Source organism: Sebastes fasciatus, chromosome 21 (genome assembly GCF_043250625.1).
Source record: "Sebastes fasciatus isolate fSebFas1 chromosome 21, fSebFas1.pri, whole genome shotgun sequence".
Lineage (NCBI taxonomy): Eukaryota > Metazoa > Chordata > Actinopteri > Perciformes > Sebastidae > Sebastes > Sebastes fasciatus.
The window spans coordinates 25066432-25090571 of record NC_133815.1 but is presented as its reverse complement, the minus strand read 5'-3'; the positions used below and the strand labels follow the sequence as shown (position 1 = coordinate 25090571).

General features: G+C 41.7%; 2 protein-coding genes across 6 annotated transcripts in view; one reads left to right on the top strand and one right to left on the bottom strand.

Moving 5' to 3' along the window:
- arhgef4 (Rho guanine nucleotide exchange factor (GEF) 4) overlaps nt 1-15861 on the top strand; it is a 107564-nt gene extending 91703 nt beyond the window's left edge. For 4 of the 5 annotated variants that reach the window (XM_074622016.1, XM_074622018.1, XM_074622020.1 and 1 more), the window contains 10 exons: nt 385-564; nt 1196-1396; nt 4147-4326; nt 4600-4832; nt 5840-5969; nt 6067-6198; nt 8337-8580; nt 11783-11860; nt 14174-14995; nt 15150-15861. In XM_074622016.1, coding sequence (XP_074478117.1) covers nt 385-564; nt 1196-1396; nt 4147-4326; nt 4600-4832; nt 5840-5969; nt 6067-6198; nt 8337-8580; nt 11783-11860; nt 14174-14331 — 1536 coding nt within the window. In that variant the 3' untranslated portion in view covers nt 14332-14995; nt 15150-15861. The remainder of the gene's footprint in view (nt 1-384; nt 565-1195; nt 1397-4146; nt 4327-4599; nt 4833-5839; nt 5970-6066; nt 6199-8336; nt 8581-11782; nt 11861-14173; nt 14996-15149) is intronic. The other variant, XM_074622017.1, reaches the window with a different exon arrangement.
- A 1191-nt stretch (nt 15862-17052) lies between these two features.
- LOC141759739 (CBY1-interacting BAR domain-containing protein 2-like) lies at nt 17053-23408 on the bottom strand. The gene is made up of 9 exons (XM_074622064.1): nt 23284-23408; nt 22914-23148; nt 22737-22805; nt 21220-21321; nt 20412-20417; nt 20205-20309; nt 20001-20114; nt 19545-19745; nt 17053-17778 (listed from the first exon to the last, which is right to left on the bottom strand). Exons 1-9 carry the CDS (start codon nt 23391-23393, stop codon nt 17575-17577), a joined length of 1146 nt encoding a protein of 381 aa, XP_074478165.1. The 5' UTR covers nt 23394-23408; the 3' UTR covers nt 17053-17574.
- Nucleotides 23409-24140: the final 732 nt, after the last annotated feature.

Below are 24140 nucleotides of genomic sequence, written 5' to 3'. Positions count from 1 at the left end.
TAATAGTTTGTCCAATACCCAGAGTATTTATGACCAAATACCTAGAAAGCATTCCCATCAGCCTCAGCTGTACTTAGGGTTTAGTGCTAATCAGTGAATGTTAACATCCAAACTCAATAAGCTAAGCTGGTGAACATGGTAAACATCAGTATGCTGGCCTTCTGACTTTAGCATTATTCAGCTTATTCATTCCAATGTAATGCCGTCATTCAGCCAATTCCTAAAGGTCAGATGTCAGAGCAGCACAATGAACCATTCCACCTGTGAAGAATGTGTGACACTGAACTTGAGTAATGTTACATCAGTAAACGGCCATCCTTTGGTTGTTGACCCCTTGAGTGTCCCTGTTGCAACCTTAACCCTTCCATGGTACTTCCTCTGCAGCTGATCAGCGATGGCAGCGTGGTGTATGCCGAGGCCCTGTGGGACCATGTCACCATGGACGACCAGGAGCTGGGCTTCAAGGCCGGCGATGTCATCGAAGTAGTGGACGCCACGAACAAGGAGTGGTGGTGGGGTCGCATCATGGACAGTGAGGGCTGGTTCCCTGCCAGCTTCGTACGGGTGAGACATATAAACCAATAAATACAGAGGCTTTGTCACGCGGCACCCTTTAGTGCCAGTATGAAACACACCGGGCGTTCCATTAACTATGATGTAAACCCATCCGCGGCAACAGTAAACACTCATAGTAAACACTAAAGTGCGTGGGAAGTGAGGTGACGTAGTTTAAAGAGCGAAAGACAGAGGGTGCCAAGGGGCGTGCATGACGCCAACGCCAAGATTTGTTACGCCAATGCCAAGGGGCATGACGCCAACGCCAAGGGGCGTGACAAAGCGGCGGTATGTGACGAGTCGGGATGAGAAGGTGTTGGACAAACTGTCCAGGCTCTTTTTATTAGCGGATCGTCATTAAGACAAGGCTCATAATAAGCATGCTATGTTATTGCACATGGGTCTACAAGTAAGAATAAAACTTACTAAAAACTCAAATTTAGGCGGATCAAAATGTCTGCGCGCTTGTTCCTCTCATTGCACAGCTGTAAACCAGAAGCTATAACTGGAACTGCAGTTCACATTCATGTGATTTATTTTGTGAAGACAGAACTGAAAGTAGATGGGATACAGAGGCATTTATTGGGTAAGATCTAAATTCTTCCTGGGGGGGTTTAATAGTTCCTTGTGTCCTCCTCAGTTACGTGTGAACCAGGATGAGCCCATGGAGGAGTACCTGGCCCACCTGGAGGAGGCTCAAGCTGGAGAGGAGAACCAGGCAGCTCTGGGCCTGTTGCTGGGACCCGGTTTACCCTGCAAGGAACAGATGAGGACCAACGTCATCAATGAGATCATGAGCACAGAGAGAGACTACATCAAGCACCTGAAAGACATCTGTGAGGTCTGGATCAGATCATGTGAATACATGATGTAAATGTCTTGTTTATACACACTAGCTCCAATAAAGCCAACCCTCTATCATGACCGTGGGGAACTTCTCTTTTCTGATGTCTGTCAGGTCTCAAACTTAGTTCTAGTCAACAGTGTAAACCACCGTCATAAATACTGACACTAAGTGCTACATTAACAGTTAGATCACTGGTGAAACTAACCATACAGTTTAGTTTTAGTAGTCTATCTGATGTTAGGAGCAGATGGAGGACATAATACAATAAAATAATACAATAAAATCCAGGACTTATTCCCCCTGTGGTTCTTCGTGTTAATAATACAAAGATGCAGGAGGTGACCAGATACACTTGGTAGTGTAAGTAATATAAATCTATACAACGGCCAAGTTTCCCATATGCTAAACTTTTAGTTACTTATTATTTGAATATGCAACTTGTTCCAATTCCTGACACACCAGAACCTAAAGGACTAGAGAGCTACGTTGGTATTAAAGTCAGCTGTACTCTGGTAGACCCTATGAAGGTGGTCTTAGAGAGTTTTTGTTGTGCGACTCTGTTGACTATCTGCTGCAGGACAATATTAGTAGGGCTTATCTTGCTTAGCCTGGGTTCTGACTATCAGCAAATTAAATGTCCCATATTATAAAAAAGTGAGATTTTCACGTTTTTTTTACTATAAAGCAGGCTTAAGTCCTATATAAATACTGTGAAAGTATCGAAACGCTCAATCCACAGGGAAATACACACAGCCCGTATTAAGAAACTGCATTTGAAACAAGCTGTCAGGATTTTAGTCCATTTGTGATGTCACAAATATACAATATTTAGACCCTTTACACAATTTTAAACATAAACATTCTAAATGTGTCCCAGTTTATTTCTGGTTTCAGTGTATGTGAATGTCATCAGCTGACAGGAAGTACACATGGACCCAAGCTGTTGCCTAGCAACGCAATTCTGTTGCAATATCGTCGCAATTCCGTCGAAATGTGCTAAAACAGAGCGTTTAAGACAGAGGGTAAATACAGGCATATTCAGGCCGACAGTATGAGGAAAATAAAGGGTATTTTTGAACATTACAGCATGTAAACATGTTCTAGTAGAAACACAAAATACAAGTATGATCGTGAAAATGAGCCAATATGGGACCTTTAAAGTGTATGAGGTTTTGAATGCAACTTCCTCGTTGTCATAATAAGCTCTGATGATGCATTCTGATGCAATTTCAAAGATAATAGGCTTGCCCGAATATTATTGTTGGGACACCTCATTGTGCATTATTACTTACATAGATGTTGTTTTCTGTGTCAGGTATAAAACAATTCAACTCAAGAGTCCACATAAAGCTCACCCAAAACCATCTATACTAGAACCATGAACCAGACTATATGATAGCATGGCTGTGGTGAGACTGGCTCACATAAAAATGTAAAGATTCCCTCATGTTAAACAGCATATTTACTTGGAAAACTACTTGATGTAACACTTTATCATAACCATAATTAATAAATGGTAATTTAATAGATAATTAAACTTATTTAATAGTTATTTTACTGTTAACAAAAAATGACATGATAATTAATAATGTTTACTAATTATTAGTAATGTTATAATTTCTGTTATTTTATCAGTAGTTTGTGTAATATGAAATAATTAGTTTATATGGTGTATCATAGCTGATAAGGGACGTTAACAATTACATTCTAATTACATCAGTAAACTATTTATTCATACAGGTTTTTTTTTGCGTTTGAAACAAGCCGTAAGGATTTCTGTCCATTTGTGATGCCACAAATATACAATATATAGACTATTGCACGGTTTTAAACGTAAACATTCTAAATGTGTCCCAGTTTATTTCCTGTTGCAGTGTATGTGAATAACATCAGCTGACAGGAAGTAAACATGGACCCAAACTGTTGCTCAGCAACGCTATTCCATTGCAATTCCATTGCAATTCCGTTGAAATGCGCTAAAACGGAGCGTTTCAGACAGAGCATGAATACAGGTATATACAGGCAGACAGTATGAGGGAAATAAAGTTTTTTTTTAAACATTACAGCATGTAAACATGTTCTAGTAGAAACACAAAATACACCTATGAACCTGAAAATGAGCATGATATGGGACCTTTAAGAAACTGTTTGTAAAACATTTATAAACATTACATAGATAGATGGACCAGAAATAAATTATTAACCACTGATAAAGTATTAACTATCTATCTAAATAATGTTTATAGATGCTTTACATTGTATTTATTAACCATTTAACAAGGTATTATAATCATCAGTTACAACTTTATAATAGACATCCAAATAATGCTTACAGACGGTTTAAGTGTTACCATATCTGATCCAACAAATACTTAATATAGTATATATGTTATACAGTATATATGTATATATGCTATATTTGTGTGCAACAATAAACTGTTAAAATAGCATGTATTATAGCATTACTAATAATCTGTAAAGATTATTAATTATCATGTCACTGTTGGAATAGTATAATAACTATTAACCAAAATTTGATTAACTATCAATTTAACATTTATTGATACAGAAAACACCTCATAGTATGGACAAACTAGCAGTGGAGCAAGCAGCTAATGCCCTCCCACAACATTAAATGTGTTACTGTATATGTATTGTATGGAATGTGAATATGAATATCTATTTATTCATATGTTGCTGCTTATTGTGCAGCATGTTGTGATCCTTGTTCTGGTTCCCCTCAGGGTTACATCAAACAGTGCCGCAAGCGGACCGACATGTTCACCGAAGAGCAGCTTCGGACCATATTTGGCAACATTGAAGACATTTACCGATTCCAGAGGAAGTTCCTGAAAGGCCTGGAGAAGAAATTCAACAAGGAGCAACCGCACCTCAGCGAGATCGGCTGCTGCTTCCTGGAGCACGTAAGCTGAGTCATGACAGTCAATCAGGACCGCTTGAATTCAGAGAAGTTGCAGAAAGCAAATGAATGTCAGCAGTAGTGTTTCAAAATGATGCCTTCAGAGATGTTACCGTATGTATAAGAAGTCTCTCTTCTGAGTTATTTCACTTCACATGGCCTCTTTACTATGTATCTTTCACTTTGTTTTCCAAAACCATCAAACTAATTCTGGTATAGTTTGTGAACAATGTTGGTGCATACCTTTTAATCCTCTCCTGTCATTTTTTCCGTACAGCAAACAGATTTCCAGATCTATTCAGAGTATTGCAACAACCACCCCAACGCCTGCGTCCAGCTGTCGAAGGTCATGAAGGTCAACAAGTACGTGTTCTTCTTCGAGGCCTGCCGACTCCTCCAGAAGATGATCGACATTTCCCTGGACGGCTTCCTGCTCACTCCGGTTCAGAAGATCTGCAAGTACCCGCTGCAGCTGGCCGAGCTGCTCAAATACACCAACCCACAGCACAGGTGACTGCAAACTCTTCATGTGTTCCCCCCCCAGGGGACGGGTTTCAGGAGATCCACTGATGCACGTACTGTATGTGCCGCTGATGTTAAAACCAATCGCTTTATTCTTTCCCATACTCATTGGTCAACATGGACGGATGCAGTCGATATGCATAATTTCTTACTTTAGAAATAGTAGTTTAACAACCAGATCTTAAGTCAAGGTCCACTGAGTAGCTCTTTCCAGAGCTTTCAACTGTTTATCTTCCTCAGTTAATAAAAACATTGAGAAGGAAAAAAAAAAAAAAAAACTGGAAGATGGCGAGATGTAGTTCAAAGCTGTGGAAAATACCAGTAAGTGGACCTTGAGTTAAGGTTTTACATATTATAATAAACAATACTTTGATAAACAAATCCCTGAATATTCAAAACATAAAAACATTGTATACGCCCACACAATTCTTATTGTCTATAAACGGGTAGTAATCATTGGCTATGTGTCTCTCGCTGGTAGTGTTGTTGCTCTAGGAACCTTTTTGGAAGATAAGAAATCCCAATTTGGAAACAAACAATTTTCTTCTTTCACAAACTTGTTCTGTGTAGTGATTGTGTTTTATGTGTACTTTGGTAAATTCCAACTACGTAATTAATGAAGTATCTTGTAGCTTATATTTTATTACTGTCAACAAATTCCATGAAAACACCAAAACTCTCATAGTCACAAAAGTCTCTTAATACTTTCTGATGTCTCCATCCTACCTTCGGCTCTCTCTTCCTCCTGAAGGCGTTAAAAACAGATCAAAATATTTGGCTTCATTTGTTAGAAAGGCTCAGTAATTTGCTAAAACAGCTGGACGCTGTAGTTTATAGAGAACGTTACTCAAACAGAAGACAACTGGGCGTTTGTTGGGGACTATTTTTGTTGGTTTGGGTCTCTTTTTGGGTCCATTTTCTTGACTTTGAGAAAAATACAGAATATCGCCGGATCCTTTAAACTTCAACTGCATGTCACTCTCTCTGATCTTCAGGGACTACAAAGACGTGGAAGCGGCCTTAAACGCCATGAAGAACGTGGCCAGGCTGATCAACGAGAGGAAGCGTCGCCTCGAGAACATCGACAAGATCGCCCAGTGGCAGAGCTCCATAGAGGACTGGGAGGTTTGTTCTGAAACGGTGTCTCTCACTTCATACTGTTCAATACAGCGGCAACACAACAGCTATCTGTGTGTGTGTGTGTGTGTTTCCGTCCATGCAGGGAGAAGACATCCTCAGCAGGAGCTCTGATCTCATCTTTTCGGGGGAGTTGAGTAAGCTGTCCCAGCCTCAGGCCAAGAGTCAACAGAGGATGTTTTTCCTCTTTGATCATCAGATGGTGTTCTGCAAAAAGGTGACTCAGCATTTTACACTATTTTATGCTGATGACAGTATGAGTGAACAATCATCCGAAAGGGGGGTGGGGGGGGGGAATGAACTCAACAGACTGTGGATGCTGAGCTAACTTTAATGACACGTTGTCAGGGGAACGGGGAGAGGGATGTAATAGCGGACCAGGGGAATCTAAAAGGAAGGATAACCACACAGGGAGCGGGGAAACAGCAAATGAAAACAGGCCCAAAAGGAAGGCTCCCTACACTCAGTATATGTTGAAAAGACTCAAAGTAAAACAACGCTGCCAAACAGCTGACTAGAACATAAAGGAACTAAAGGAACCAGCGAAGGCGGGCCACACAGACCTAACCCACTCTAAGAGACTCCAGAGAAGAGAAGAAGCTAAATGGTGAGATAGGTTCATGTGGTACTTCTGAGGATTCACACAGCCCTATGCAGACAGAGCAACAACAGGACAGCACTCTCACTACCTCTGACAAAGAGACAATGGGTGCATCCCAAAGCTCTTATTTGTCGCTCCTCGCTCCTCGCTTGAACCGGAAGTTGTTCTGGTGCTCCATCTTGAAGGTCGTCCCAAAGGTCTTTTTTCTGCACGGAGGAGCGAGGATCGAAGATCGAGGATCGAGGAAGGATCTCTGAGGAGCGAGGAGCGAGGATACACGAGAGCAGCCTTCACGGAAGTCTTTTACCGACCGACACGCCCCCTTATTGGATATCAGTTACTGATTGGACGCTGCTGCCGACCGGACTGATCTGATAACTTTACCTCTCAACATCGCTTGAGTTGTGAGGCTGATAATTCCTGAACGTCGGGTTTTGATATGAGTTATATAATTTACATTTTCCCTGAAACATTCAGCCTAATAAATATTGTCTAGTGTTCAAAAGACACCATAGTCATATTCTGGGTTATTGAATAATGAACTCACAATCTGAATATAAATAAATACAGACGCTAATAATGAATAAATAATATAAAGGCATTGAGCCAGTAGAGATGGTTCCTGGTCCTCTAAGCAGGACTCAGTCCACAGTAGAAATACAGACTGCAGCTGTTATTCATGTGCAGGTGTTTGTTAAATAGGTAACAGGCTACAGAGAGAAAACACTGCTGCTCTGCCACTGATAATAACTGAGTGTCTTTATTAGTATTAGTACAGTTCAGACATAGACAGCTGTTAAAGCCGACTGACAGCTGATCCAGCTGCGATCAGCTGCTTCTGTCATCAGAAACAGACGTCGCTTCACGTGAAGCATATTTCCTCGTTTCCTCACTCCTCGCATGGTTTCCTTGCATCTCTCCATGCTTCCCTGGTGGGAAGGACTAAGATGCAAGGAAAAGACGCTAGTGAGGGAAACAGGGATGCAATTAAGAGCTTTGGGATGCACCCAATGAGTCAGCACCTGAGCACTGAAACCAAGGGTAGATATAGGCTTCAACCACCTGATCCTCATCAGGGACCTCAAGGTCAGTCTTTCTGCAAAACAAAGTGGTTGATTTATTTTTCTCTATTTTTCATATACAAACACCAATCAGCCGTAACTTTGAGGGTTAAGACGAGCGTTGGAGAAAGAAATCGTCACATAAATTATTAAGTCAAGACACCATGATTGTCCACGTCCACAAAAGGTGTCATCCTTTATAAAAATATAATGAGCGTCTGCACTGTGCGATAGTAGCTGACTTCTAATGCAGGAGAGGACATGATCCAAATATTAAACTGCGTTTATTAAATGCTTGTATTTTTGATGACGTCAAAATGTGCCTAGAAGCTACATTCATTTCCATGTCAACATTAAAAGGCCCAAAGTGGTGGTTTGAGTAGCAACACTCTAAAGACATGTCTCCCACTTTCTGTACAATGTATATGTATTAGTTAGGTAACTTGATTAAGCATAATATTATGAAGGGAATATGCACTATAGTGTGTAAACTTGATATTAAATTAAATTATAAAGACCTTTAAATTAGATTTGACTCAGGACTGATCTTGCTACCAATCTCAATACTTATTTCTTAAATTCTGTCCATCCAGCTTTTTATTCCATCTGATGTTAGTCCTATAATAATGCCTATAACCTATGTTTAAAATGGAGGAATTAATATGGGTGAATGTGCCGTCCTTTTCATCGCAGGACCTCCTGCGGCGGGACATGCTGTACTACAAGGGTCGACTGGACATGGATCACATGGAGGTGACGGACGTGGAGGATGGCAAGGAGAAGGACTTCAACATCAGCGTGAAGAACGCCCTGAAGCTGCGCTCGCTGGCTGGTGATGAAGTCCACTTCCTGTGTGCCAAGAAGCCGGAGCAGAAACAGCGCTGGCTCCGAGCCTTCGCCGACGAGAGGATCCAGGTCCAGCATGACCACGAGACAGGTCAGATATACTGTATGGAACAGGTCAAGTTCATGCTGAAAGAAAAACACTGTTTACCTGTGATCTTGTGGTTAAAGGGAAGGTTGGTAGAGATTTTAGAAACATGTTTTGGGATATTAGTTGAACGTCTCATTACATCCTGACAGTGATCAATAAATCAAATGATCTGACAAAAAACAAATCTGGTATCTGTGACTGTCGCAGGGCTGTAATAAACCAATGATTGAACGAGCTACCAGTCTGTCTCTCTACCTACCTGTCTCCGTACCTACCTGTCTCTCTACCAGTCTGTCTCTCTACCAACCTGTCTCTCTACCTACCTGTCTCCGTACCTACCTGTCTCCGTACCTACCTGTCTCTCTACCAGTCTGTCTCTCTACCAACCTGTCTCTCTACCTACCTGTCTCTTTACCTACCTGTCTCTCTACCTACCTGTCTCTCTACCAGTCTGTCTCTTTACCTACCTGTCTCCCTACCTACCTGTCTCTCTACCAGTCTGTCTCCCTACCTACCTGTCTCTCTACCTACCTGTCTCTCTACCTACCTGTCTCTCTACCAGTCTGTCTCTTTACCTACCTGTCTCCCTACCTACCTGTCTCTCTACCAGTCTGTCTCCCTGCCTACCTGTCTCTCTACCAGTCTGTCTCTTTACCTACCTGTCTCCCTACCTACCTGTCTCTCTACCTGTCTGTCTCCCTACCTTCCTGTCTCTCTACCTTCCTGTCTCTCTACCTACCTGTCTCTCTACCTACTTGTCTCCCTACCTACCTGTCTCTCTACCTACCTGTCTCCGTACCTACCTGTCTCCGTACCTACCTGTCTCCCTACCTACCTGTCTCTCTACCAACCTGTCTCTCTACCTACCTGTCTCTTTACCTACCTGTCTCTCTACCAGTCTGTCTCTTTACCTACCTATCTCCCTACCTACCTGTCTCTCTACCAGTCTGTCTCCCTACCTACCTGTCTCTCTACCTACCTGTCTCTCTACCTACCTGTCTCTCTACCAGTCTGTCTCTTTACCTACCTGTCTCCCTACCTACCTGTCTCTCTACCAGTCTGTCTCCCTACCTTCCTGTGTCTCTACCTACCTGTCTCTCTACCAGTCTGTCTCTCTACCTACCTGTCTCCCTACCTTCCTGTCTCTCTACCTTCCTGTCTCTCTACCTACTTGTCTCCCTACCTTCCTGTCTCTCTACCTTCCTGTCTCTCTACCTACCTGTCTCCCTACCTACCTGTCTCTCTACCTACCTGTGTCTCTACCTACCTGTCTCTCTACCTTCCTGTCTCTCTACCTACCTGTCTCTCTACCTACTTGTCTCCCTACCTACCTGTCTCTCTACCTACTTGTCTCCCTACCTACCTGTCTCTCTACCTACCTATCTCTCTACCTACTTGTCTCCCTACCTACCTGTCTCTCTACCTACCTGTCTCTCTACCTACCTGTCTCCGTACCTACCTGTCTCCGTACCTACCTGTCTCTCTACCAACCTGTCTCTCTACCTACCTGTCTCTTTACCTACCTGTCTCCCTACCTACCTGTCTCTCTACCAGTCTGTCTCCCTACCTACCTGTCTCTCTACCTACCTGTCTCTCTACCAGTCTGTCTCTTTACCTACCTGTCTCCCTACCTACCTGGCACTCTACCAGTCTGTCTCCCTACCTACCTGTCTCTCTACCTGTCTGTCTCCCTACCTTCCTGTCTCCCTACCTTCCTGTCTCTCTACCTTCCTATCTCTCTACCTACCTGTCTCTCTACCTACTTGTCTCCCTACCTACCTGTCTCTCTATCTACCTGTCTCCGTACCTACCTGTCTCCGTACCTACCTGTCTCCCTACCTACCTGTCTCTCTACCAACCTTTCTCTCTATCTACCTGTCTCCGTACCTACCTGTCTCCGTACCTACCTGTCTCCCTACCTACCTGTCTCTCTACCAACCTTTCTCTCTACCTTCCTGTCTCTCTACCTTCCTGTCTCTCTACCTACCTGTCTCCGTACCTACCTGTCTCCCTACCTACCTGTCTCTCTACCAACCTTTCTCTCTACCTACCTGTCTCTTTACCTACCTGTCTCTCTACCTACCTGTCTCTCTACCAGTCTGTCTCTTTACCTACCTGTCTCCCTACCTACCTGTCTCTCTACCAGTCTGTCTCCCTACCTACCTGTCTCTCTACCTACCTGTCTCTCTACCAGTCTGTCTCTTTACCTACCTGTCTCCCTACCTACCTGTCTCTCTACCAGTCTGTCTCCCTACCTACCTGTCTCTCTACCTACCTGTCTCTCTACCAACCTTTCTCTCTACCTACCTGTCTCTTTACCTACCTGTCTCTCTACCAGTCTGTCTCTTTACCTACCTGTCTCCCTACCTACCTGTCTCTCTACCAGTCTGTCTCCCTACCTACCTGTCTCTCTACCTACCTGTCTCTCTACCTACCTGTCTCTCTACCAGTCTGTCTCTTTACCTTCCTGTCTCCCTACCTACCTGTCTCTCTGCCTACCTGCCCGTGCACTCATTGCACATGACCACAGTCTTCCTCCAGCTGCTAGCTTGATATCTGTGAGTACTAACAGCAGCCATGTTGGTTGTTTACGCCGTTACGTTTAGTCTGTGTTTCTGACTCAGTGACGTTGTCTCTAGATTCAGAGACTTCTGGAGCTAGTGCTGCTAGCCTACTTTCATTGGAAGAGTCGGCACCACTGGGGTGAAGTTATAGGTTGGATCATTTCAAATCTAGCGACCTGCCTTTGACCGTCATTGTCTCCATAACCTCTCAGCCGTGCCTCCAAACATGTGATCTATATCCTCCACTACATCTTTAATATCTTTAACATCTTTAATATCGCGTCAGGAACTGTGGGACTGCCAGCAATAAATAGATTTCTATGATGCTGACAAGCAGAATGTCAGCCGGGCTGGTGTCCTGAGTTGTTCGGTCTGTATTCTCTGGTTGCTTCACTGGGACGTTATGAATTATGAGGACTGAAGACTGCACAGTTCCATCCATTAAATGCTTGTTGGGTTATATAGTGAGAAGATGGACATTCTGTTGGATTCAGAACAAACAAATGAAACGTATTGTGAAAGCTTCATAGTGAAGGTCAAGTGCTGCACAGATTGTAAAGGAAATTTGGGATATTGCTATGTAATAAAATCGACTTGACTTGACGTCATATAGTGATACTATTTCCTTTTTCTCCTCTCAGGATTCTCTCTCACAGATGTCCAGAAGAAACAGGCCATGCTTAATGCCTGCAAAAGCCACCCGACCGGGAAACCCAAAGGTATGCACCCGAGGAGGGTTCAGAGAAAGGCAAATAAAGCTGGATGGGACCGCATGGACTTGAGTTCTGAGTAGTGTTTGAATCCGTGCAGACTTTACACCCCTCTGTTCATAAGTTTGGTTTCCTTATAATTCCCCTCAGGTCATCTTAGGTGTAATATCAGTCTTAAGATGAAAGTCTTTCTTTCTCTCCGGGCTTGGACACAGGTCACCTCCCTATGAGTCATATAGAGGCACTATATAGATATAGAAGCACTGATCTATAGCACATACAGCAGCACTCTGTATTCCTCAAGCATCCCAGAATCACTTTTAGGAATCACAGTAAAGGTTTGACTAGGACTAAAACTCCTCCTCCTCTCTCTGAACACGACAGCAGAGTAATCTATGAACATTCCTTCACACACTCTCTGGACCGGACAGACATCGTCGATAAAAATAAATGTATTAATACTTTGCTGCTCTTTGTTTGGTGTTAAGCTGCTGTCAATAAAACTCATCTGCACAGATGTTTTCACATCAAAAGCATTAAAGTAGCTTAAAAAAGAATCATCCTCTTTCCTGCGAGGCTCTTAATATGAAACACATGCAGGAAAAACAACAAAGTAGAGGCAACTGGTGATAATAGAGCAGGAAAACAATATGTGTGTTGAAAAGAGTAACTCAGAGCAGCAGAGTATCGACTGAGTATTGATTTCAATCTGGAGAAACCCCATATCCAATGAACAATAATTTATTACATGGTGCATGAGAAGATGAATAGTGCAAAGTCTATGGCGATTACATTCCATCGTGACATAATATATTAAAGGGGGTAATGATGACCTGGTGACATGAGGTATATTCCCCCGGAGTCTGGACACTGATGATGGTGGTCAGGGTCTGACATTAGCACCCGCCACATGCCAAATGTGGGTAAATTCTTGGCGGTGGCGGGTGAAATCATCAAGACATCCTCCACTTTGGCAGGCAGGGAAAACGCTAGAGATGGGAATAGAGAACAGTAGTTGTTCACTTTCTTGGCATCTCATGCCTCCGTGACTATCGATTCCTCTTATTGATGCTTTCCGACAGTTACGCTGCACAATGACGTATACGCACGCTGTATCATGTTACAATTTGTTTTGGACCAAAGACAAGGCGGAGAGTAAAAAAGTGCTCAAAAGCATGACGCTACTAAACCTGAAGAACGCACCCTATTTTTTTCCCAGATAATGCGACACTGCGAACAACAAATCTGTGTTTAAATCAGCAGGAGGAGAGTTAGTAACGTTAGCTGTTAGCAGCCTTTAGCAGCACAGTCCGGAGCTACTAACGTTAACGGAGGTGCCATTGAGTTATTTTTATGAGACGTTCACAGTCTGCTCAGTAAAAGGACTATTAGGTGAAGGTTAATTACAACGTTATCATGATGTGTTCAAATGTAATCTCGTAAAATTACGTTTTTGGTGAGAAACTTGAATAAATCCAGTTGTTTGAATGAGATGTTTTCACATCAAAAATAGATAATAGAGAGAGTCTTATGACCTGTTTAACTTCATAACAACTTACCAAGATTTTTTTTAATCAAAGCAAGTATTTAAATATTCATAATCATTTGAATTGTGTGTTTTTGATGCAAATAACCGCTATAGATGACAATAACAAAGTACAATACATTGTGTACATTATTGTGTACATATTGTGTACATTACCCGCCCACCCCCCAAAAATAGGGCTCCCCCAGAAGCTACGGTGTAATTTCAACACTGTAATTTACCGTGTATATAATGTTTTTTATGTAAAATATATCGAACATTGAATGACTTCAGATCTAAAATGTTATTCCTTCATTGGGTGTGGCAGACAAAAAAAAGACTTGTCTGTCAGTGGCAGGAAGTGAAGAAAGTGAATTTCAGACCCTGGTAGTAAGTCTTTTTTTGATCCCCAGAGGGGAAATTCAGGTGTTGCAGGAAGACAAAGAGAGCTATAAATACACATAAATAGAGAAGTAAAAAAAAATAAGAATAAATAAAATAAGAATTGCAATTCAAATTAATAAATAATAACAACATGACATGACTGTCGTTGTTTGTTTAACTGATGGAACTGTGAGCCAGAATAGTTCAGCTCATTTCACCCCTGCTCAATAGCAACCGACCTTTATTGCTGTCATTATTGGAATACCTATACTTTTATTATATATGCATCCCTCTGAGACACTTAATAAATACAGATGTGTAATATATAACGACTGCATGCTTCTTGTTGCTTGTCCCAGCTGGGTGTGATATCTCCTAATGTAATGACACTGTTCTGTGGATGTCCTCCTCAGCAGTGACCAGACCCTACTACGACTTCCTCCTGAGACAGAAGCACCCCTCTCTCCCCACTGCTCTGCCCCAGCAGCAGGTCTTCATGCTGGCTGAGCCCAAGCGCAAAACCTCCACCTTCTGGCACAACATCGGCAGACTGACGCCCTTCAAGAAGTAAAGAAAGAAAGAAAGAAACGGGAGAGGAAGAAGAGCGAGGCCGCGGAGAGAAAGAGAGGAGCTCCATGCTCGTGCCTGATAGACCCTTTTTAATGATCTCTATTCTTTCCTCCTCTAACGTTGCCTAATGGACATACTGATTTATTGTATAGATGAGGATGAGTATGATGAAGGGGCAGATTATTTTTTTTGAAAGCACTTTATAGGTTGGTTAACAATCAGACTTGAGAATGGTCTCCTGGAGACACTGAGTCAAACAGGGAGAGTGGACTCTTGCTTAACTTACTACTACTACTACTACTACTACTACTACTACTACTACTACACCTTCAATCAAGCGCCGATTGGTACTAATACTACTACTGTACTGCTGTGAGTGAGCGTGGGACTCCTGATTGTGCTGCCTCTGTGAAGACGTTGCTGTCGACAACATATTGTCATTTATTTCCACTGTTGTGTTGTTTTATGATTTGACAGATGCCAAGTGGTCACAGTGTTCACGGTGTTCGCGGTTCACGGTGTTCACGGTTCACAGTGTTTACGCTGTCCACGGTGTTCACGGTGTTCACGGTTCACGGTGTCCACGGTGTTCACGGTGTCCACGGTGTTCACGGTGTCAACGGTGTTCACGGTGTTAACGGTCTTCACGGTGTTCACGGTTCACGGTGTCCACGGTGTCCACGGTGTTCACGGTTCACGGTGTCCACGGTGTTCACGGTTCACGGTGTCCACGGTTCACGGTGTCCACGGTGTTCACGGTGTCCACGGTGTCCACGGTGTTCACTGTGTTCACAGTGTTCACAGTGTTCACAGTGCCAGAACCTTTGTTTTTACATTTCTTTGCTTCTGTGTCTGTTTATGAAAAAAAGGGAAAATTGAGAGTGGGGCGGGGGTTTCCTGTGCTTTTCTCTGTACAACATTTCAGTATCATTTCAGCAGTTTTTTCAGTGTTTTGTGCTCTCCATCTGCCATTATTTGGTTCTGTATGTCTCTGGTGCATTTATGGTGTTACAAGTCATCACATACAAGGCGATCCAACTCAGCACAGATTAGGAGCTTTTTATTCAGACAAACAGCAACACACCTTTCCGGAGTCTGTTCCTCCACTCCTCCGTATACCTACCACGTCAACGACAGTAAACAACCCGTTCTTTCTTTTTCTTTTTTTAAAGTGCCATTTGAAGTGTGCCATGGATGAATTACAATGACATGCATGGATGTGATGAAAAACTACTGTGAAGAATATTGTTTTTTTTTTTGTTTTTTTTTATCTCTGCTATATTTAACCAGATTCAGGAAGTAGCTGACAGCATCGCACACTGACGTTCTTTGAGCTACTTTTACTTCTGATCGCCAGTATTCCTGCTCTGTGTATCTGGTCTCCAGTATAATCTCATGTCACATCGATGCAGCCCAGTGATATCACTTCTGTAAGTGCATTCAGTGAGATGTGCTCCTTCCACCTTTATGTTCAAATGTTTTAGCTTCTGACGATATGGAATATTAAACATTCCTAAGATGACTAACGTGACCGTCAGTTGGGCTGATTATTATTCGACAGTTTCACACTGCTCAGCAGACATTAAATTGATGCTTCGGGTTAAACAGGCTGCTTACGATATCCAGGTGAGGTTTAAACCAACATACCACAGTTTTTGCAAGTTTAAAGGTCCCATATTGTAAAAAGTGAGATTTTAATGTCTTTTATATTATAAAGCAGGTTTAAGTGCTATATAAATATTGTTAAACTATCAAAACACTCAATATACTGAGAAATACACACAGCCCATATTCAGAAATTGTGTGTTTGAAACAAGCTGTTAGGATTTCTGTCCATTTGTGATGTCAAAAATATACAATTATATAGATCATTACACAGTTTTAAACGTAAACATTCTAGATGTGTCCCAGTTTATTTTCTGTTGCAGTGTATGTAAATAACATCAGCTGACAGGAAGTAAACATGGACCCAAACTGTTGCATAGCGACGCAATTAAAGCATGTAAACATGTTCTAGTAGAAACACAAAATATGAGTATGAACCTGAAAATGAGTACGATATGGGACCTTTAAGCTCCTAAACTTTAAACCTGTGTTATGTATTATTTACATGTTTGTATGCAGTACAAGTTCAGATTGTTTTAGTAGTGTTCCTCTCCAGGCAGCCAGATCTTCTATTCTGTTCTTTGCAGTTTGAAGGTCAGTTAACGGACTCATCCATCACTGAACATCAAGTCTGCTTTAATTTACAGTTCAGTTCCTACGGTACAAAATGATGGGAAAATCATGCACTGCATTTCTTCAAACAAACACTGAAACTCAGACTACATTCTATGACATCTGTTGCTTTTTTTTATGCCTGATACCAACATTTATTTGTATTATTTCTTTGCACAATATCTCCATATGGTAAAAGGGTTGAGGAAAATTGTGCTTGTAGTTGATGAGAAGGCAACTGCTGATTTCAGGATGGGATACAAACTCCAGTTTCTGGCATTAAAGTCAGATGTGCTTCACACCTGTACTTTCTGCCTTATTGTTATAATAATAATAATAATAATAATAATAATAATAATGTTATTTTTAAGTTCAACTTGAATAATATAAATCGAAGTTACATGTACTATTTTTAAGTTTAATACTGAAGGTTGAGTAAAGACAGAGCAAAAACATCTTTTAAACTCCTTTAAGTTTAATGTGTAAAAATAAATGTACAATACCAAGAATCTGAAGGCAAAATACAAACTAAGCATTTATTATGTCTACATACATATGAATCTCATAGGCAAACATATTAAAAAGAGAATTTAGAAAAAACTAAATAATGATGATGGAGGCCTGTTCTTTATGGACTACAAATTCATTCTGACAGACCTGTGGACGGTGAAGTGAAACCTGTCAGTCAGCTTTGATCCCTATAAAGTCCAGATGTGGCCTAATGTTAAATGTTGAACTTTAAAGAAAAATATTGCATCTTATCACAGTAAGTTGATCCATCTAGGTTTATTTTGGGAACCCTTTTTCTGTCGAGCTGACTCCTTTTTTATTATAACAATATGTCTGAGCAAAACATTGTTTTCAGTGCGTTCAGTTTTATTAATATTGTATGAACCTAATTTTAAAGACTGTGCTTTGGTGACAACAATAATGAAAATAAGTTGTTGCAGCTCTACAGGTTACAGCAGATATATTTCAGCGTTGCGTACAAACAGCTGCTTCTGTGTATGGTCCCGTGCACAAGCTTTTACTTCTGCCATCTGTGCATCTGTGCATATTGAGCAGCGTAAGACTGCCTGCTGGTGTGCAGACCCTCTTCTATCTCTGATTCATAAATCTCCTCCTCTTCTTCCTCTTCTTCTTCTTCTTCCTCTTCTTCTTCGTCCCCGTCCAGCTCTTCATCGCCCTCCTCCTCCTCCATGCCTCTCTGGCGTTGTAAGGTGCTGCGAGGCTGCAGATTGAATAAGGTGAGAAATCTCGGGCTCACTGAGTGACGGCCTTCAGGACAGCAGTTAAACACTGATCAGAGCATCACTGAAGTTTTTGTCTTATCCGGGTCCAGAACCTCAATTCTTTCCCCACTTTCTGGCTAAGATGACTGATTTGACTTCTATGGACCTTTGATACAAACATTTTGGCCCCATGATCCCTCCCAAAACTCCTGGGATTGTTAGCCAGATGCAGAAATCCAAGATGGCCGCGAGTCAAAACATAACTTTTGAACGAGAAGGTAAGTTGTTTTTCAGTGAAAAGACACCTTCTAAAGTAACTTTTACTTTTTTAACCTATATTTGGTCATTTATGATGGCAGATCATGACATTACATTAATTGAAGACGACCAGCGGCCTCATTTATAAAACTCAGCATACGTACAAATGATGAAAACCTTTCATACGCCTGCCAGTGTGCAATTCCTTTCTTCCATCCATCCATCCATCCATCCATCTGCAACCGCTTATCCCGTTAGGGGTCGCGGGGGGGCTGGAGCCGATCCCAGCCGACATTGGGCGAAGGCAGGGTACACCCTGGACAGGTCGCCAGTCCATCGCAGGGCTGACACATAGAGACAGACAACCATTCACGCTCACACTCACACCTACGGGCAATTTAGAGTCCACAATTAACCTAACCTGCATGTCTTTGGACTGTGGGAGGAAACCGGAGTACCCGGAGAAAACCCACGCTAACACGGGGAGAACATGCAAACTCCACACAGAAAGGTCCCAAGCCGGATTCGAACCTGCAACCCTCTAGCTGTGAGGCACCAGTGCTAACCACTGCACCACCGTGCAGCCCAATTCCTTTCTTAAAAATCCAAAATCAACTTGGAGCTGTCCGCACATGGATCCGCCTCATATCCCGCCCTCTGCTCGCCCGCATCCAACCATAAATGGTTGATACAAAAAGCGTCTCATGAATGTTTCTGTATAGAAACGAGCCTGTTGATCAGTGGTTCTTTACGGTGAATCATGGCGACTACCGAGAGGAAGACCAAGAAAAGAATTAGCCAGCTTGGATTTGGCCCTTTGGCAAAAAAATCCTAGGATTTTTGGAGGGACATGGGGGCTATTTTTTTTATTTTACTTTATTTTTGTTTTTTATAAAAGGTCATAGAAGTCAAATCAATCATCAAAACATCTTAAAAGTCCCATATTGTAAAAAGTGACATTTTCATGGCTTTTATATTATAAAGCAGGTTTAAGTTCTATATAAATACTGTGAAAGTATCGAAACGCTTAATCCACAGAGAAATACACACAGCCCGTATTCAGAAACTGAGCTTTTGAAACAAGCCGTCAGGTCTATTTGTGATGTCACAAATCTACAATATTTAGACCATTTCAAAGTTTTAAACATAAACATACAAAATGTGTCCCAGTTTATTTCCTGTTGCAGTGGATGTGAATGACATCAGCTGACAGGACGTAAACATGGACCCAAGCTGTTGCATAGCAACGCAATTCTGTTGCAATTCCATTGAAATTTACTAAAACGGAGCGTTTCAGACAGAAGGTAAATACAGGTATATTCAAGCAGACAGTACGAGGAAAATAAAATGTTATTTGAACATTAAAGTATGTAAACATGTTCTAGTAGAAACCCAAAATACAAGTAAGAACCTGAAAATGAGCATAATATGGGACCTTTAATGACAGAAATTACCTTAACGAGCACTCTCATTCTGTCACCATGGTAACAAGGACATTAGGACTCACCCTCCTGACGGTGTCTGGGTACTGGCTATGTTGTTGTCTCTGGGTTTGGCCTGTGGTGGAAGCCAGCGTTGACCTGAGGCTTCGGCCCGTGGGGGAGGCCAGAGGAGGACGGTGGCTCATGAGGGGAGAAGGGTAGCCGGTCAGAGGGGTGTCCAGGCGCCCAGTCAGAAAGTCAGACATCTTGATCCGTCCATTGAACAACTATGGAGACATAAAGACAGGATAGAGGTTTCACGCTTATCGTTATCACCTGCTGATGAAGCATGAAACTGCAATTATGACTGAATTATTGTTATTATTATGTCTTTTGAGCAAGTCTACTCTCACACGCCAGTCGGTTCATCTTACAAGTTAACGGCAGACATTTTAAGAAGACGACCTCACTCAGATAATTCCCAAGTAAAAGAAAAGTACTAGTAGTAACAGTTTATTGGCTGTGTCATCAACATAAGATACCTCCAGATCCTTTTGAGTGTTCATCGCCTCTAGGTTGTGGTATGTGTGTGCATAGACCTCCAGCGCTTTAGCATGGAAGAGCATCTCCACTGTGATGAAGTCGGTGAAAATCCTCTGAAATAAAAAAAAAATAAAACAACAGTTGTAGACAACGGGACGTGGATACTCACCCTACTGGAAGATGTGTGAAAGTGTGAGACTGACTTTGACATCCTCCAGTTTCTGTCTCTGGAAGTCTGTGATGGTCTCCTCCAGCTGTCTGATACTGCGCTGGGCATTGTTGGAAGCTTTCTGAGCGTTTACTTCTGCCTGTCAGTTAACACACAGTTTACCTCACAGTCAGTAGGAGCTGCTGGGAGGGTCAGTAATGTGATGATATACATGAGATTATCATAAAATCATGTACATTACCTGAGACTGAAAGGTATTGTTAAGAAAATATTCACAAGTATAGCTGTGTGTGTATATATACATATATATATATGTATATATATATGTATATATATATATATATATACAGTATATACATTATGGCATGCCGTTCAGGAAATTATTATATATATAATGTGAAATTTGAGAATATTGAATGAAATCCTGAGAATATTGAATGAAGCGTTCATTCAATATTCTCACATTTCATTCAATATATTCAGGATTTCATTCAATATTCTGAAATTTCACATTATATATATAATAATTTCCTTAATGGCATGCCATATATATATATGCATTGTTGTCAGGGTGTCAGTATTTCAATTCAGCATGTTTCCTAAAGCTCTGATGACATATCATGGTCCTTTTATGATTTATTACAGTAAATATATTACATATTGGTCCTTTAAGTGACTTTAGGTTTGAAAAAATCATCTTATTCCATTGTCTGACAGTATCATATATAAATATTCTGTTTCAGCTTTTTCCAGGTCTTCATTGAATCTACACGGTGTTTACATTAAGTGAAATATTCATACCTGAGCCTCCATGCTTTCTGTGGCTCCATCATCATTTTAAACAAATTTCTTTCAAAATTAAGTCAGACAGATTTGATATCTCTGGAAACGTTGGCCTCTCCACCTCAATTTTAAATAACGTTCTGTGGGGGATGAACAATGTCTGACTGACCCATTGGTTGGTTACTAAGCGTTAATTAGTCAATAAAACAAGTTTCCCAAATCAGTGTGTGGTGATGAAAAGAGTCAAATGTCTGTATGAAGGATACGATGCTCTGTCGATCTGCCGGGTTCCTCAGTCGGATTTTCTCCAGTTTCTGCAGCTCCTTCATCTCTCTGTTCAGATCAGTGCTGAACTTCTTCAGATCTGCCTGTATTGTAGAAACACCGTCAGCTCACACAACATGTGTTACATGTGTAACTTGTGTTACATTTGTATAACACAAGACAAGAGACAGCACTGGTTGTTGCAACCTCATGAAGCCACAAACTAGAGACCTAGAGCATTCAGAGGATGGATGGATCAAACTAGAGACCTAGAGCATTCAGAGGATGGATGGATCAAACTAGAGACCTAGAGCATTCAGAGGATGGATGGATCAAACTAGAGGCCTAGAGCATTCAGAGGATGGATGGATCAAACTAGAGACTTAGAGCATTCAAAGGATGGATGGATCAAACTAGAGACCTAGAGCATTCAGAGGATGGATGGATCAAACTAGAGACCTAGAGCATTCAGAGGATGGATGGATCAAACTAGAGGCCTAGAGCATTCAGAGGATGGATGGATCAAACTAGAGACCTAGAGCATTCAGAGGATGGATGGATCAGACTAGAGACCTAGAGCATTCAGAGGATGGATGGCTTTCCTAGCTAGACTGACAAAAAGGGGGTTTCTGATCAGTTTACACAACACAAGTGATCGCCATTCAATCGCCTGAAAAATGCAATTCTTGCAGAAATCTCCAAATGTCAAAAGTTTTTGATCCCAACTCACAGCATGGCTTTTTCTATGGTGTTCCTCAAGGTCTCGGTGTCTTAATGTGGTATTTTGGAGAGATTATTGATCATTTTTATCAATTCTCAACTGGTAAAAAATTAAATTTAGCACCAGATCTGTGTAACAAATTAAACCCAAAAATTGCTGCAACAACTTATGAGACGTAATAGAGCATGGGGATGACCATCATATACTTCTATCATTATGTTCTAAACCCTTATACACTTTCATTATTCATTTTAATTAATTAATTGATTAGTTCATGTTTATTTTTGATGTATGACTGGAACAACTTGACACACAGCGCTGAACTGTATCTCAAATGAATCTTCAGGTTCCCAGCTTTCAGATGATGTACACCGCTTCTATGTGACCTCTTCTGTTGACCTGCTATCTCCTCCTAAAGACCCCCTGAACCCCCCTAAAGAAGACTAAAACGGGTCTATTGAGGATTGAAAACATCTTCCAACATCTTTCTTGCAGAAACTGAATCATCTGTCAGCTGCCACAGATGACGAGGAGCTCAAACAGACTGTCAGAGGAATCATTTCAACTGCTCCCAAGAGCCACACAGGTGAGTGTGTGAGCATGTGACTGATAGACAAGCTACACAAATGTGGGATCTAGGTTCTGCTGAAGTTATTTCCTGTTTCACTTTTATGTGTTGGAAAATGAGGTGTAATCTTCTAATCAGGGTCATCTTATATTCAGGCCAATACGGGTATCAGATGATATCAGTTTCTAGTCAAATCAATACAGGAGGCACACATCCGTAACCAAACTCACCTTTTTATTTTTCACTATGTCTCCGTAGGCTTTTAGAGGAGCGACAACTCTCGTCTCCAGTCTCTCTACCTGCAACAATAACGCGGTCATTCTGACAACAACCATACAGGCTCTGTATAACAGATTGATGCAGTCAATAGAGAACATTGATGCATGCAGAGCAACAGTTTCACTGACCTGAGCCTGCCTGTAGTCCTGCACCATGGCCAGGTCCTCTGCCATGTTTTTCAGGCCGATCTGGAGCTCGGGGTCCTCTCTGCTGGAGAAGTCAAAGAGCTGAGCCACCAGCAGGTCCGCCTTGTCTCGGAGCTTGGCCGTCTTCCTGGTGTAGGAGGCCAGCAGGGAGCAGATCTCGCCCAGGTACTTCTCAGCATGTTTCACCGTCTGCTCCATGCTCTTCACCTGGACGTCTCTGCTGGGACAAATCCAGAGACAAACTGGCAGTATAGGATATCTTTTATCTTTAATGAAGCAGCTTGGTAACATTCAGGTCAAAGGTCCCCGGCTGACTCTGGATACTGTGAAGTATAAAAGCACCGACTCCTACCTGGATAAGAGGCTGTTCATGTTGGTTCTGTTGTTGTCTTCCCCCGCAGCTCCTCTGCTCTGTTGTTTGCCAATTCTCACCTGCACCAGGTAACAGAGGGCTGTTGCCATGGAAACACCAACAACAGATGGTGTGTAATAGCTGTGGTGGGGGGGTGTAGGTGATAATCTTTGCCACGTGATGGCAGCAGAGTGTTATTAGTAGACCTTAGAACAAATGAGGAGTCTGTCTGTCTCTCCCTAGAAAGGATTAATGAGAACATTTTCACCATGTCAGATCATTCTCTTCATACTGTGCAGAAGAAATGAGAAGGAACACAGGGTTTATTATTATACCACTTCCACTGGGGGCACCAAATATTACCCTCAGATTAACTATCAGTGTAGTGGGAGAAGCTTCTTTAAAGGTCCCATAAAAGTGAAAAGTGAGATTTTTATGTCTTTTACATTATAAAGCAGGTTCAAGTGCTTTATAAATACTGTTAAACTACCAAAACGCTCAATAAACGGAGAAATACACACAGCACATATTCAGTAATTGTGTGTTTGAAACAAGCTTTGTGATGTCACAAATATTAATTATATAGATCATTACATGGTTTTAAACATAAACATCCTAAATGTGTCCCAGTTTATTTCCTGTTGCAGTGTATGTGAATGACATCAGCTGACGGGAAGTAAACATGGACCCAAACTGTTGCATAGCGACGCAATTCCGTTGAAATGCACTAAAATGGAGCGTTTCAGACAGAGGATGAATACAGGTATATTTAGGCCGACAGTATGAGGAAAATAGAGTTGTTTTTTTTAACATTACAGCATGTAAACATGTTCTAGTAGAAACAAAAAATACAATTA